The sequence below is a fragment of the Saccostrea cucullata genome, unplaced genomic scaffold, assembly GCF_032062105.1.
Source record: "Saccostrea cucullata isolate Sc308-1 unplaced genomic scaffold, CSIRO_AGI_Scuc_v1 ctg3736, whole genome shotgun sequence".
Lineage (NCBI taxonomy): Eukaryota > Metazoa > Mollusca > Bivalvia > Ostreida > Ostreidae > Saccostrea > Saccostrea cuccullata.
Window position 1 is genome coordinate 37,370 of NW_026932320.1, and position 14,078 is coordinate 51,447.

At 36.3% G+C, this 14,078-nt stretch overlaps 2 protein-coding genes across 2 annotated transcripts; one reads left to right on the top strand and one right to left on the bottom strand.

Annotated features, from left to right (window-relative positions):
* The first annotated feature begins 551 nt into the window (after positions 1-551).
* Positions 552-5,812, top strand: LOC134234836 (kyphoscoliosis peptidase-like). Its single transcript, XM_062716881.1, has 2 exons — positions 552-800; positions 5,000-5,812. The coding sequence occupies exons 1-2, from the start codon at positions 687-689 to the stop codon at positions 5,531-5,533; spliced, it is 648 nt and encodes a 215-aa protein (XP_062572865.1). The 5' UTR covers positions 552-686; the 3' UTR covers positions 5,534-5,812.
* Positions 5,813-9,341: 3,529 nt separating this feature from the next.
* On the bottom strand, positions 9,342-12,191 carry LOC134234837 (uncharacterized). The gene is made up of 3 exons (XM_062716883.1): positions 11,898-12,191; positions 11,248-11,445; positions 9,342-9,590 (listed from the first exon to the last, which is right to left on the bottom strand). The coding sequence occupies exons 1-3, from the start codon at positions 12,031-12,033 to the stop codon at positions 9,436-9,438; spliced, it is 489 nt and encodes a 162-aa protein (XP_062572867.1). The 5' UTR covers positions 12,034-12,191; the 3' UTR covers positions 9,342-9,435.
* Between the last annotated feature and the right edge of the window lie 1,887 nt (positions 12,192-14,078).

The following is a 14,078-nucleotide window of genomic DNA, read 5'->3' on the forward strand; positions in this document are numbered from 1 at the left end:
TTGAAGTTAAAAGTGTAATAAATCGTTTGTATCAAGTTTTATATATAATTATAAGGAAACAGCAAAAGCGACCTTGAGAGGCACGGTTCCAAACCCCGGCATATGTGTCACCTGATAAGCAAAATGTCAGCTTGTGTTTCAGAATTTTCAAGGAAATCATCCATCTTTCTCAAAATGAAAATTTTAAAATGTCGACGCCAAAATGAAGATAAGATGTTTCATTTACGGTAAAATAAATGATTTTTAAGCATGTCACTCTTGTAGCTCCCACTGGGACCTTATCATAAGGAATCGATGAATCACGCGCCTATATATCACTGAATAGTCAAGCATCTACAAAATACAAATAATAAAAGTAAAATAGAGAAAAGACGGACCTTCAAAAACCTTATATACTACATGTATCTAAAATTATAATCCAGTTAAGTTTATTAAAAACAAAAAAAAATCTATTTTCAAATGACAAGACGTCAGATCCGCCTGTCAAAAGCATGTCGATTTCTATCAGTGATAGTTGCCCCCTCTTATCGCCCCCTCCTCTCATTGGCTCCCCACTTGAACGGGTTTAAAAAATCCACGAGCCCGTAAATTGACGTCTACTTCTCCAGTCGTCTCCTTGTCGTCCGACCGTGTGTGGTTCCCTTTACCCCTATTTTAGTGTTCACCTTGTGCGTGTGTCTGTCAGGATGTCTAAGCCAGAACTTCCCCGCGGGTACCTGGGTCCTCAGCCCAAATTTTCCGAGTTCAAACTGAGTACACTCAGTCACAATGAGCCAGAAATCACTGCGGACAACAATGAGGTACGTCTTTATTTTATTTTTGATAATTTTCTTTAAATTTTTTTTTTTTTTTTTTTTTTTTTTTTTTTGCACATTGCAGTAATTTTTTTTTTTTTTTTACAAAAGTGCACGCTAAAAATCGCTTAGACCTGCAGAATGCAGATGTTTATTCAGAAATTGAGATGCAAATGTTTAAAAATAAAACTTTTTTTGGTGATAAAAAAATTTGAATTAATCCTCGGCCATGTCTACAGGTCCTCGGCTTTTGGTCGATCTTGTTTGTTCAGTTTAATAACGACAGATGGGGATGTGTAATGAAAAATCAATAAAAATGTTTAGAAACCAAATAGCGAGATTGACAGGTAAATATTACACCAGTATCACCTGTGTCATTTCTGTGTGGGACTTCCTCAAATTCAGACAAAATGTTACGAATTATTAATTGAAAACTCCCACTGAGAGAGAGAGAGAGAGAGAGAGAGAGAGAGGATTCCGTTTACGAGGTTATAAGTGATATATCGCCTTGATTTGGTGAGATCTGCGGCGAGAAAGCTCGGCGGTTCCCGCCAACCATCAGATACACTCGCCTTTATCGTTAATTTATTTGTTGTTAACAGCTGAGAGTCTTGTAAAATCTTCCTAAATCCTGCTAACTATCATCTTATGCAACAATGTTAGTGTTTTAATTAAAGTGGTACCTATTTTTACACAGTGAAGTATTGCGGAATCAGCACGATATAGCAGGCATCGCACCGCATTATAATTAATGCCGCACTCGATCCGCCGCTCATTTTCCAGTTCTTTTCATTTGAGACACAAGTGATTCTATAAAGAACGATTTAGTTCGCATCTTCTGGTCGGCCCTTTGAAGTTTTATTTATAAATGTACTTTATGATGGTGCAGTTCTTTACTCGCCGAACTTCATCTGGAAAGTGATGCGAGAGCAGAAATAGAGCTCCATCGTAATGATAAAAAAAGAGGAGAGATCAGAATTTTTTCCCTCATCAGACGAAACAAGGAATACAGTTGTTTGACAGATTTCTAATCACGAAAATAACAGGGCGCAATTGTTGGCATTTTTCGTTTCCCTTGGTCGTATTTACTTCCTACATATATTTTGCCACTAGTGAACATTCTTCCCCAGAATAGCTAACAATAATTTATTGTTTGATTTTCCACACGAATAAAACTGTTTCAGTTGTTTCAAGTGTGTATATTAAATTTCTCAACCCATTCAGACATGTTGCAGTGACTGAGTAGCGCAATGAATAAAAGTTTTCCTTTTGGATACTTCATCAATGCAAGACAGTCGTATCAAAGCGAGTGTTTAATCAAAACACTTAACCCCACATTAACGGCGAAAATCTTAATAAAAAAGACATCGAACTTTCACTCTTTAAATTCCCTTCAAATCAACCCACGCAGAAGAGCTACCTGTGCAATAATAAAGAGAGAGGGAAGATTGTCCATGTTTACTGTTTGACTTTGCCATATTTTTAAGCGATAACGCGATTTTATGGGGAGGTGAATCAATATTTATGGAGAATTTGGACAAGTATCGTAAAGAAATGTACCTGGTAGTCCTCGACAAGCATTCTCAAATCTAGAGTTGCAGAAACATTTATTTACAAGTCCCCTACCGAAAGTGTAATTTAGTTCCCCTAAGTCAAAAATTTAAAAGGCCACAATTCATCAAAAATTACCGAAGTATATAAAGAAAAATACAAACTTTATCATTCACTCATAAAGTTACAATCACATGCCAAAAAATCAGCAAGTGTTCAGTCAGAATGTCCTTAAAACCAGGTTGGGCAGACTAACAGTCAACTCCGAGGAGGAAACCGTTAGCCCCCTCCCCCTTCCTGTCTCAATGGAAGAGAAATAGTTATAATAAAGCATATTAGGGTATTCTGGCATATCTGTTATATCTCATATTTCTGAGTACCTCATATTGATTTGAACAATTGCCTTCAACATTAATGCTATCAAACAAATAGTAAAATTACTATGTACAAAGGATTACGTTTTATCATGTCAAAGCAAAGAATGTCGACAATTACATTTTGCTGAAATGTTAACGTTAGAGTTTACACACGAAACAAGAAAATTGGATTATTTGAATTTCTTTCTCTATATACAATGAGTAATATCAAAGATGTGACAATTATCCTCACAGCACTACATGTACATTCACAAAAATAGTATAAAGCTATTCGTCATTATATATCTCAAACATATCGGATATATATACACAATATTTTCTCAATTTCAGAAATCAAAATAGAACCTAAAGATAAGGTGAATTTTATATCCTAATTACTATTAGAGTACAAAAAAGACAAGGTCAAAAAGTTATAAAGTTTATGATTTTATAGAATTCTCAACTGTATTTTTCTTTTTAGATTTTCATACAGTTACGATACTCATTTTAGAATTCAAACTAACACACGACATCCTATGTAGTAATTATTTTATTTTCTGATTTTCTTAAAGGTTTGATGCTTTACAATTATCTGAATTATACTTGTGTACTATACAGAAACACCTTCAAATTACATGTACTCTCTTTTGATTGATTTAAAGCGTGTGTGACTTTTGACGTGGCATTTTCTGCACTCTTTTATTTCGAGTAGATTCAATTTCTATGCTATACGCACGGCTTTCGTTTTGAGGTGTCGAATGATAAGTAAACTGATACAATGTTATGTAGATAGGGTCACGTGATCCCGTATTAAATGACTTTTATTAAGGTTAAGACAAAAATGTGATTCTATGAAGCATTGTGTCTGTATTGCAATAACAATCAATCAATAAATAAAAATTTCACAACCTCACAAGTCACAATATTTCACTAATAAGCCCTCCAATAGACATAACATACACGTAACATGCACATTTTGCGGGAACTCTGTACGATTAAAAGGTCTCGGATATATAGGACTACATTAGATTTCATAAAACATCTTAAAGATCTGACATGGAGGGCAAAAAAAAAGAGTTCTATTTCTGAAACCATTAAACTGATTCCAGCGATAAAAAAAGATACAAATCACGACCGAATTATCTCTGTGTATAGGAAAAATATATCTCTGTCTGGTCGTCTATGATAATCAAAACAAACCGCTATCTGTGGCGATCTCTGGCGAAGTCTCGCCCACATGTACAACTGACAGATGCAGACCATGAATTATATTTTCATTTCTAGTCATTTTGACCTGGCGTATATTTAAATTACTACCATTCTTGTGAGATGTGCCTCAGTGCCAATGATACAGAGAGAGCATGCAGTCATAATTTTGATTATCTGAGGATGTCACTTATTGTCTATATCCGCGTTCTTATCTTTGAATTTTAAACAAAAAGTTCACGAGAAAAGTTTTTCTAATCCTTAGGGGTCAATCTAAAACAAACGGAGTAAAGGCTAATAATATTCCAAGCAGACAAAATGAACTCTGTTTGGGTTGTTTTGGCGATTATGATTCATGACAATGGAACTCTTTTCTCTTAGCGTAAGGATTCAAACTGATAACATTTTCCTTAAAACAATTTAACCAAAATATGAACAGTTCTAGATATTTCACAGAAAAAGATGCCCTTTTTCTGTTTGAGCTTTTACACAGGTTTCACAGTGTTTCGCTTCTGTTTAAATCCCGCTTCTAAAATAATTTATAAAACAGTGAACACCCTCTCCCCCATTTCTTAGTTTCAAGTATTGTCCATTCTCCAAGATTGGGAATTTATCATTCTTGTCATATCACATCTTAGTAAAAGTTCTACAAATGTTTAATGTAAGAGTAGATTTTTTTCTTCTCACAAAAAATCGGCGTGCATTTGCGCGAGATGAAAACATGTTAAGGCCGTTATCTTATTGAGCCACTTGTAGCACGGGTAATGTCCAGAAAGGAAAACTGCTCACAAGTGTTGAATTGGTCAGTAATATGATTAAACGTGGGGTTATCTAAAAAGCTTGTTGGTGATTAGACTTAGCTGATCTGATTCCAACAGCTTTACTGATAAATGAAAATGAAAAATAGAAGAAAAAAGCATCTCAAGTTAAAACATAGAGATAACAAAAACACCCACGACTGACGAATCTTTTTAAATTTATCAAAAGCAAAACCAACTTCGTGTAGCTTTGATTAAAAAGCTCTACACATCTTAAAGGCTCATTAATCATATCCTTGCTCTTCCTTCAAACTTCATTATTTTCTATTTCCAGATAGAGGTCAAATTTCGCATGGGTCAACCGGTCAAGGTCACTGGGAACCTGATAGAGTGCAGCTCCACCAAAGACTATTCTAGTCTCCTCTTCACCCAGACCCAGGGGGACGTGGTGAGCTATATCGTCCAGATGCCCAACCCAGGCTATTACAAGTTACAGATCTACGCCCTCCCCGTCAGCGACGAAAGTAAGACACTTCCGGGAGTGTACAACTACCTGATCAACTGTACCCGGGCCCCGAAACCAGTACAACCGTTCCCCAAACAATACGCTCAATGGAAAGAAGGCTGTTATTTGTACGAACCGCTTACAATCGCCAATAACAACGGGACTGTCAATTTTAAGGCGACTGTACCCAAAGCTAAAGCTGTAGCGGTAACTGTTAATGATACATGGACTCAGCTTAAAAACTCCGGAAGTGACGTGTGGGAAGGACCCGTTCAAATCACGAAAGACTCTCGCGTGACATTAAACGTGAATTATGGGGGAGAAGAAACGAAATATTCAACTCTCCTAGAGTACAATTTGTGAACACGGTTCATTGAAGATAGACTTCTTTTCCAAATTCATAGACACCTTACATACGTTGTAGAGTAAATTATTAGAATAATTATTTTACTTTTTTTATAGATTTTATAAGAAATAAGCATATCAATTGGAATCTGGGTTTACGCAGATTTATGACATTTTAAGCACTGTTTAGCTAGTTTCTAACATTCTCTTATGCTTACATTTTTATGGCTTTATGATTAACAAAAACGTACACCCTGCAGCTTTACAATGCAATAAAATCTCTTAAAACACACATTATTTATGGATTTTTAATGCTTTAAAATAGGGCAAAATTGAAATACATCACTGTGATATATTTCTGTCATGTCGGTTATCGACACCTAATCTCGTAATATCAGCAGAATCATGCGTGGCATAAAATTTTGGAGATAAAACAGTCCGCGCCGATTTACCGCCTACATGTCGGAATAAAGTGATAAAAAGCTTGATTCATAGTTATAAAATTTTGAAATGAAAGATTTCAAAAACAGTATATACAATCGTTATGAAAGCATCAAAATATTCCTCATAAAAGTCCACAGTGAAGATAACTTTGGTCATGTTTTGGGACGATTTTCACCTTAGTTTGGACTTTCAGCAGGGTGTGGCATTCTCGGCGCTACGTAATGTCGAATACTAGTAGATTCTCATTAGTTAAGAAAGTAATAACATCAGGAACTTTAAATTGTTGTTGACAACGATGAGACGACTTTTGCCCCACCTCTGTATCGTGAGAAAACTTTTAATTGGCTATTTACTACACCACTTGACATTCGGACGAATTTCCATCCTATGTATATTTCAACAGTTAAAGAAAGCTGTGTAAACTTCAGAAGCTAATTACTAGGCAACGTCAAGAATTCCACGCCTTACTGAAAGTCCAAACTAAGCTGATAATGGTCCTAATTTACAGAAAAATTGTCAATTTACATAAATAATAGTAAATGATTTGATTAAATTAATTTTTTAGCAGAATGCAACAAAGCACTACTTTTGGATTGAAATTGAAATCGACTACAATGAAATATGGAGATAACGAATTAGCTAAAAGGTCAACTAAACAATACAACAACAAACACTGACCACTATAACATCAAAAATGGAATTGGATGTCATGGAGGAGTGAGCACTCTCTGCCGACCGGTCAAATGCCGTCTGCTCCTTTTCATAATAGGAGGAAATAACGGAAAAATTCGTCGACAATTCAGTGTATAAATAGGGGCTTAACAATTCGAGTAAAATAAATCTGTCAACATCTGACTTAATGATTGATAGATTGAACTTGCTGACAAGACCATTGTATCGACCATAGAACTTACAAAATGATGACTATAAACGAGACTGTTAATATTTTTGTTTCATCAACTTGTTTGTCAATAATTTTCCTAGTAATACCACAGGCGACAAAAATAGATGAGAAGAAAAGAGACTTATCAAAGGCGACATACAAAAAGGGAGAGGGAACGGAGAAAAAATTAGCATCATACGTGCATAGAATCCAACCGACGTTGGGACAACAGAGTTTTGGTGCGATGATGATGACGCGACGGTGTAAACTCAATGATCATACTGCCATAGAGCGATGTTGAACGTCTCTTCATCATTATCGTACCAATGTCATCACCATCGCGTCGTGTGCTCATTCCATCGCACCTTCACCTCACACCTGATAATGTGATAAGGAAAACCTGGCCCATGAATCCGGATAGTATTATACTTAAATTCTCACTGCGCATTAGAACTTTGATTTGATAACGCGATAAAGCACTGGCAATGATGAGGATTTAGTAATGAAGCAACGCAGTGAAATTTGAACGATACTAGTAGATCAAAAGCGATGAAATGACGACGGTGCGACGACTGTGGTGTGATGACGATAATGCAGTATACATTTTTGTTATTTCGCACATTAGTACCATTGTAAGCATGTTACCATGCAATCTATTCATCGTCACCTCGCCATCGCACCTTCGCGTTATCGTAGCATCATGTTACATCGGCATTGTCATTGTAGCATCATGTTACAGCGGCATTGTCACAGAAGCATCATGTTACATCGGCATTGTCATTGTAGCATCATGTTACATCGGCATTGTCACAGAAGCATCATGTTCCATCGGCATTGTCATTGTAGCATCATGTTACATCGGCACTGTCACTGTAGCATCATGTTACATCGGCATTGTCACAGAAGCATCATGTTCCATCGGCATTGTCATTGTAGCATCATGTTACATCGGCACTGTCACCGTAGCAGCATGTTACAGCGGCATTATCACTGTAGCATTATGTTACATCGGCATTGTCATTGTAGCATCATAAAACATCGGCATTGTCACCGTAGCATCATGTTACAGCGGCATTATCACTGTAGCATCATGTTCCATCGGCATTGTCACCGTAGAATCATGTTAGATCGGCATTGTCACCGTAGCATAATGTTACATCGACATTGTCATTGTAGCATAATGTTACATCGATATTGTCATCGTAGCATCATGTTACATAGGCATTGTCACCGTAGCATCATGTAACAGCGGCGTTGTCATTGTAGCATCATGTTACATCGGCATTGTCACCGTAGCATCAGGTTACATCGGCATTGCCACCGTAGCATCATGTAACAGCGGCATTGTCATCGTAGCATCAGGTTACATCGGCATTGTCATTGTAGCATCGTTACATCGACATTGTCATTATAGCATCATATAACATCGACATTGTCATTATAGCATCATGTAACATCGGCATTGTCACCGTAGCATCATGTAACAGCGGCATTGTCACTGTAGCGTCATGTAACAGCGGCATTGTCACTGTAGCATCATGTTACATCGGCATTGTCATTGTAGCATCATATAACATCGGCATTGTCACCGTAGAATCATGTTAGATCGGCATTGTCACCGTAGCATCATGTTACATCGGCATTGTCACCGTACCATCATGTTATATCGGCATTGTCATTGTAGCATCATGTTATATCGGCATTGTCATCGTAGCATCATGTAACAGCGGCGTTGTCATTGTAGCATCATATTACATCGGCATTGTCATCGTAGCATCATGTAACAGCGGCATTGTCATTGTAGCATCATGTAACAGCGACATGGTCATCGTAGCATCATGTAACAGCGACATTGTCAACGTAGCATCATGTAACAGCGACATTGTCATCGTAGCATCATGTAACAGCGACATTGTCAACGTAGCATCATGTAACAGCGGCATTGTTAGTGTGCTCATCCTTCGGTCGATATCGACCTATGTAACCCATAGTTTGCATACATATATGATTTTGAGGCTGAGACATGGCGTATTTAAAAAAAATTGAAAATTCCATGTGATCGAATAATGAAGTTTATCCTGCAACTACCCCTTGCATTGACCTAATAAAGGTAACCTAGTAAAGCAAAGCTTTATCCGGTCACTGCCCTAATTAGGGCAGTGACCGTGCCATGCGTCATGCGTCATCATGGTCATAGTTTCAACTGCAGGGATGTGCCCAAATCTGTCGAAAATAGCAAGTTTTGGACGTTCAAATGTAAAAAAAAAATATGTTGCTGGATAAACAAACTACATGATAACTGTCTTGAAATATAAGCGATAATTGGTCTTGGGTCGAAAACGTAATCTTGAGGGCTCCGGCAAGCCTCGCCCTCTATCAATTTTTCTTACTCTCGCCCAAATATTGCTTATATTTCAAGACAGTTACCACGTACACTGTATTTTATATATAGATAAACCTTTTAATCAGTGTACATGTAGTGAATGAAATAAATACAAAAGAAGGAATTTCTCAGTGTTTCAATAAAGCATAACTTTCTTCATGCACTTGCTGACGACACTTTCAACTTAATCAGTAAATTATGTTTCACGTTTTAACAGGTGATCCTTACTAACATAACTGCAGCCATCATCCAGTAGACGGCTGGACTTATACTAATTCCGTCAGCTCTTTTCAACGCACTCCAGTCCCAGTTCGATGACATTTTAGTCATCGACACAGATGCATCAGCCTTTAGTTTAAAATTGCCTTCAAATAAAAACAAGTTTTGATAATTAAAAATAACAAGAGGCCCTGGTGTCACATATCTCACCTAAAGCAATGGCGAGAAAAAGGAATATGATTTGAACAAAATTGAATCTACACTAAAAACGTATGCGTACACATTTTTATTAGCTGAATTTTTTCTATGAGTTTGGACTTTTATAGTGGCCCTACTACCCCCCCCCCCCTCCCCCCGCATCATGATTTGGACAAACTTGAATCAACACCACATGAGGTTGCTTCCATATAAATATGACCAATCATAGCTTTGCTGTTCTCGAAAAGATTTTTGAAGATTTATCCAGAGGCAGCTACGTTACTTATTTTTTCGTTTATTATTAGGTATGGGTATTTTTTTTTATTAAAATAAAAATAAGTAACGTCAGGTGCCTGTTTATTATACTAAATATTCCCATGTAAAACTTTGATCGATCATTGAGGCCCACCCTTCCCCGGGGGTCATGATTTGAATAAACTTGAATCTTCATCACCTGTGGATGATTCCGTATAAATATGTCCAATCATGGCTTTGTTTTTCTTGAGAAGATTTTTAAAGATTTTCTCTATACATGTACATTCTTATGTAAAACCTTGATCGTCCACTGTAGCCCGACCTTACCCCGGGGTTCATGATTTGAACTAACCTGAATCGACACCACCTGCAGATGCTTCCATATAATTATGACGTAAATTATGCATTAAGGTGGCTCATTACATCCACAGTTTAATTTAAATTTCATTACATTACCATTTACAATGTAGATTTCTAATATCCAAATGGAGGTATTGATATCATAAATATTTTTAGAGAACTTTTTTTTCTAATTCTAGTGAAATGTTTGATTTCAAGTTCATTATTACCAGAATTTCAGAACTTACAGTGTCAAATGATGGACATCTTTAGACAAGTACACACAATGAAAATACCTCATAATACCTAATATTAATTTTATTAGAAAAAAAAAAGTTTTCTCCTAAAAAAAACAATTAATGTCATTTTCTTTTTAATCTGTGCATAAAATATTAAGAAAATGAGTTCTGAAGAGACAAAGAAATTAATGTATTTCGATGAATTGCATGTGACAAATTGAATGAAGAATGTTTTAACGAAGTGAAAATTTCAGATTCTGGTCTCTGACCAGTAGAGCTAAAAACCAACACAGTAAATAGTACAAGGAAGTAACATTTTTTAATTTTAACAAGATTGTAGATTTTAACTCGAATTTCCTCATAACAAACATGTCATTGATAGAGCTCACTGCTTCTCAATGAATTTGCACATTACTTGTTTGGCGAAGATTTGGCTGTTGTTTTCTTTTGTTTCGGCTTAAAAGGAATCCTTTTTGGTTTATGCATAATGAATTCGTTACTTTGTTTTTACTGTGTCACTGTTCATAACATCGCATGTTTCATCTATTTTTAAAGCGTTTTAAAGGTCAGGGTCATATTATAAAAGTACCTATACAGTTTGTCCCCAGAGTAAAATGGTCGAAACAATGGAGGTTTATTTTTTGCGTAGTACGTCATCAAAAAGTGGTGTAATGAGCCTCCTTAAGACTAAACGGTAACAAAATAACTGATGGTGAAGATGACAAGTTTTTAATATATAAACTTTTATGACCTGTATATAAATTTTTCTTACATTTTTTCGTATGTTTTGCTACTGCTAATCTTTGCAGTTTGAAAACAGCTCGAATTATTTCTGTCTCTATTTCTGAATGTTTATGGTCCGGATGCTTTGCTTGTCCTTCCACTTTAGCCGCCATTGCACACTGGAAGTTTCCCGGAAGGGCATCGCATTCGTCGAGAGGAATGTTTAGAGTAAAGTTTGCTTCTTCACCTAAACACATGAATGGAGTGTATTAGTATTCCAGATACTTATTATAACATTTGTTAAATATCTTATTAGGAAACTTGGAGAAAATGAACAATATTTAAGCTTGAAAGACAGGAGACAGCATGGGACTATAAAACATTAGAAACATTAGAAGTGGGATCAGGTGTCATGAAGGAGTAAGCATCCATTGCCGACCAGTCAAACCCGCCAAGTGCACTCCTTGCATGATCGGGGAAATAAAAACAGAAAAATCCTAAGACAATACAGTGTGCAAATAATGGCCATATAATAAGCATGAAAAAAGTTCATCAGAATTTGTCTTTGTCTTTGTGATATTCTGTATTTACTGACAAGACCATTGTATCGAGTACCGACCACAAAAAAAAAAAAAAAACATTTCACAATTTTATTATCGTGTTATCAAAGGATACTAATATCCTGTCCAATGTATTCACCTAGCCCCAAGTTGCCACTCGCATCTTTCGCCTTCAGCATTGCTGAGAACTGTGGGAACATTCGGATGTTGTAGGGATCTGTCCACACTTTGGTCTTTGTAAGCCCTGCCAGGAGGACGCGTGCTTGGGGTACCATCCACAGCGGCTGGTAGAAGATGAAGATCCCCAGCACTTCTGTCACGTCGTCAACGTACTTCTTCTCTATTCTACAGTTCACTGTGACTCGTCTCTTCTCACTTTTCTTTGCTTCATGGATTTTTATTTCTGCTACTCCAAAGCCTCCAAAGATTTTAAATATGAAGTTAATAAAGAACAAATTTCAATATCCTGTAACATTTTTTTCAATCAAACTTGCAATAAAAATTTGGAATTTAATATAACAAAAGGCCCATGGGCCTTGTAGGTCACCTGAGCAACATGCAACAACTTTCAAATTATTGAATTTGGTTCATGTTTTAAGCTAGATGTTATGGCATTCACAATTTTGAAAGAGGCACCATTGCTAATCATAACTATACACTTAGCAATTACTTAGTTTGTTTACTTAATACCTGGGGCCATGAATTTCACAATTTTGGTAGAGGCACTCTTGCTCATCATAACTATGTACTTAATTAGTTTTTTAATACCCAGGAGCAGAGAAGAAGATTTTTAAAGATTTAATTCATTGCGTGGACCATGAGGTCCACGCAGTAAATATATAAGCGAAGTTAAACCGGATGCCCTGGGCAAACGACAGGCTACGCTTGCGCGAGAATGCTAGAAAGTTCGTAGTCTCGTTCAACCAGACCCTCGGCTGTCTCCGTAAATCTCCGACCACCCAGTGGAAGGGTGTCGGAGTTTACGGAGACAGCCGAGCGTCTGGTTGAACGAGACTAGAAAGTTCGCACCTTAGGTAACTTGCCCGTAGAATAATTCGCCCTATTCGAATTAAAATATACCATTCATTATCAAATCGCGCTTTTAATTCTGCATATCGCATTTACATATTCATTGGCAGATCCGATTTTCTCTCTTTTACATATACTTTTATATACAAACTAAACATTTATTCTATGGCACAAGTGTTTGTACAAATAGGCTGTAATTTTCGGTAAACTGCGGCTTGATCTCGGTAATTTACGGAATAAAATGCTTTTTCATTTCGAGTCAATATCAAAGGCCAAAATTCAAAATTCTATTCTTTTTGTAGCTATAATTTTCAGTACTGTTTGGGAGACCCTCAGAAGATAAACAACTTGATGTCAACATTAAATTTATCATCAATACATGAAAGAATTTTGAAGGTATGAACAGTTTTATTGTATCCCATGTTTAAACCTTTATCCCGTTGATATAGCTCATGTGATATCGTTTTTATATCAGGCAGTTGTGACGTCATAATGGATTTTGCGTTAAGAGTGATGAAGTAAAATGAAATGAAGTCCTATATAAAAACAGTGTCAAACATTGTTCCATGTGTAAAAACACGGGATAAAAAGAATCTCGCATGATTAGTAGTTGGATATGATTTTTATCCAACTTGTTGTGTGTTTTTATCCCCTCGCCAAGGCTCGGGGATAAAATCCACACAACTCGTTCGATAAAAATCATATCCAACTACAAATCATGTGAGATCCTATATAAATCATTTGGTAGATACATATATAAATTTGGTGGCTCTAAAATCAAATGTTTATCTGTCAATTTGCTCAGGAATAAAAATAAGAACTAAGAAAAATATTTGACTGCATGCAGTAGACTATATGTTATCATATAAGTTGGACGGAATAATCTCTGCTGCAAACTTTCAATGAATCACATGTATATGAAACAATCATCTGTATAATATTTCTCAGTTTCAACAGGTGTTCAATGCTGAAAAATCAAAGAACTAGGGGTATTTGTGTGTGCTGATTGGTAAAGTTTTATGAAGAGGAGTCTGACAAAGACCATGACATTTTCTCATCTAAAGCTGGTCTAAAGCTCTGACAGGGATGGTGAAAATAAATTAATTTATGTTTTCTCCCAAAACCAGTGATGGCATACCTAGAGTGACTGGAACATCTAAAGTTCTACAGAATTTTGTCCAAAAGTTGTATGAATTTTTTGCTACCACATGTATTTATCAATTGTACCTAAACAAGTTGGCCTGTATTATGGATCATCTACTAGTATCACACATACCAAACTAGTGCTAAT

Excerpts from the sequence above, each read along its gene's own strand:
- LOC134234836 (XM_062716881.1), top strand. The coding sequence starts at position 687 with ATGTCTAAGCCAGAACTTCCCCGCGGGTACCTGGGTCCTCAGCCCAAA. Across the intron at positions 801-4,999 it reads TCACTGCGGACAACAATGAG|ATAGAGGTCAAATTTCGCAT; the intron begins GTACGTCTTTAT and ends TTCTATTTCCAG.
- LOC134234837 (XM_062716883.1), bottom strand. The coding sequence starts at position 12,033 with ATGGTACCCCAAGCACGCGTCCTCCTGGCAGGGCTTACAAAGACCAAA. Across the intron at positions 11,446-11,897 it reads GAGTGGCAACTTGGGGCTAG|GTGAAGAAGCAAACTTTACT; the intron begins GTGAATACATTG and ends TCATGTGTTTAG. Across the intron at positions 9,591-11,247 it reads AGCAAAACATACGAAAAAAT|GCAATTTTAAACTAAAGGCT; the intron begins GTAAGAAAAATT and ends TTTTATTTGAAG.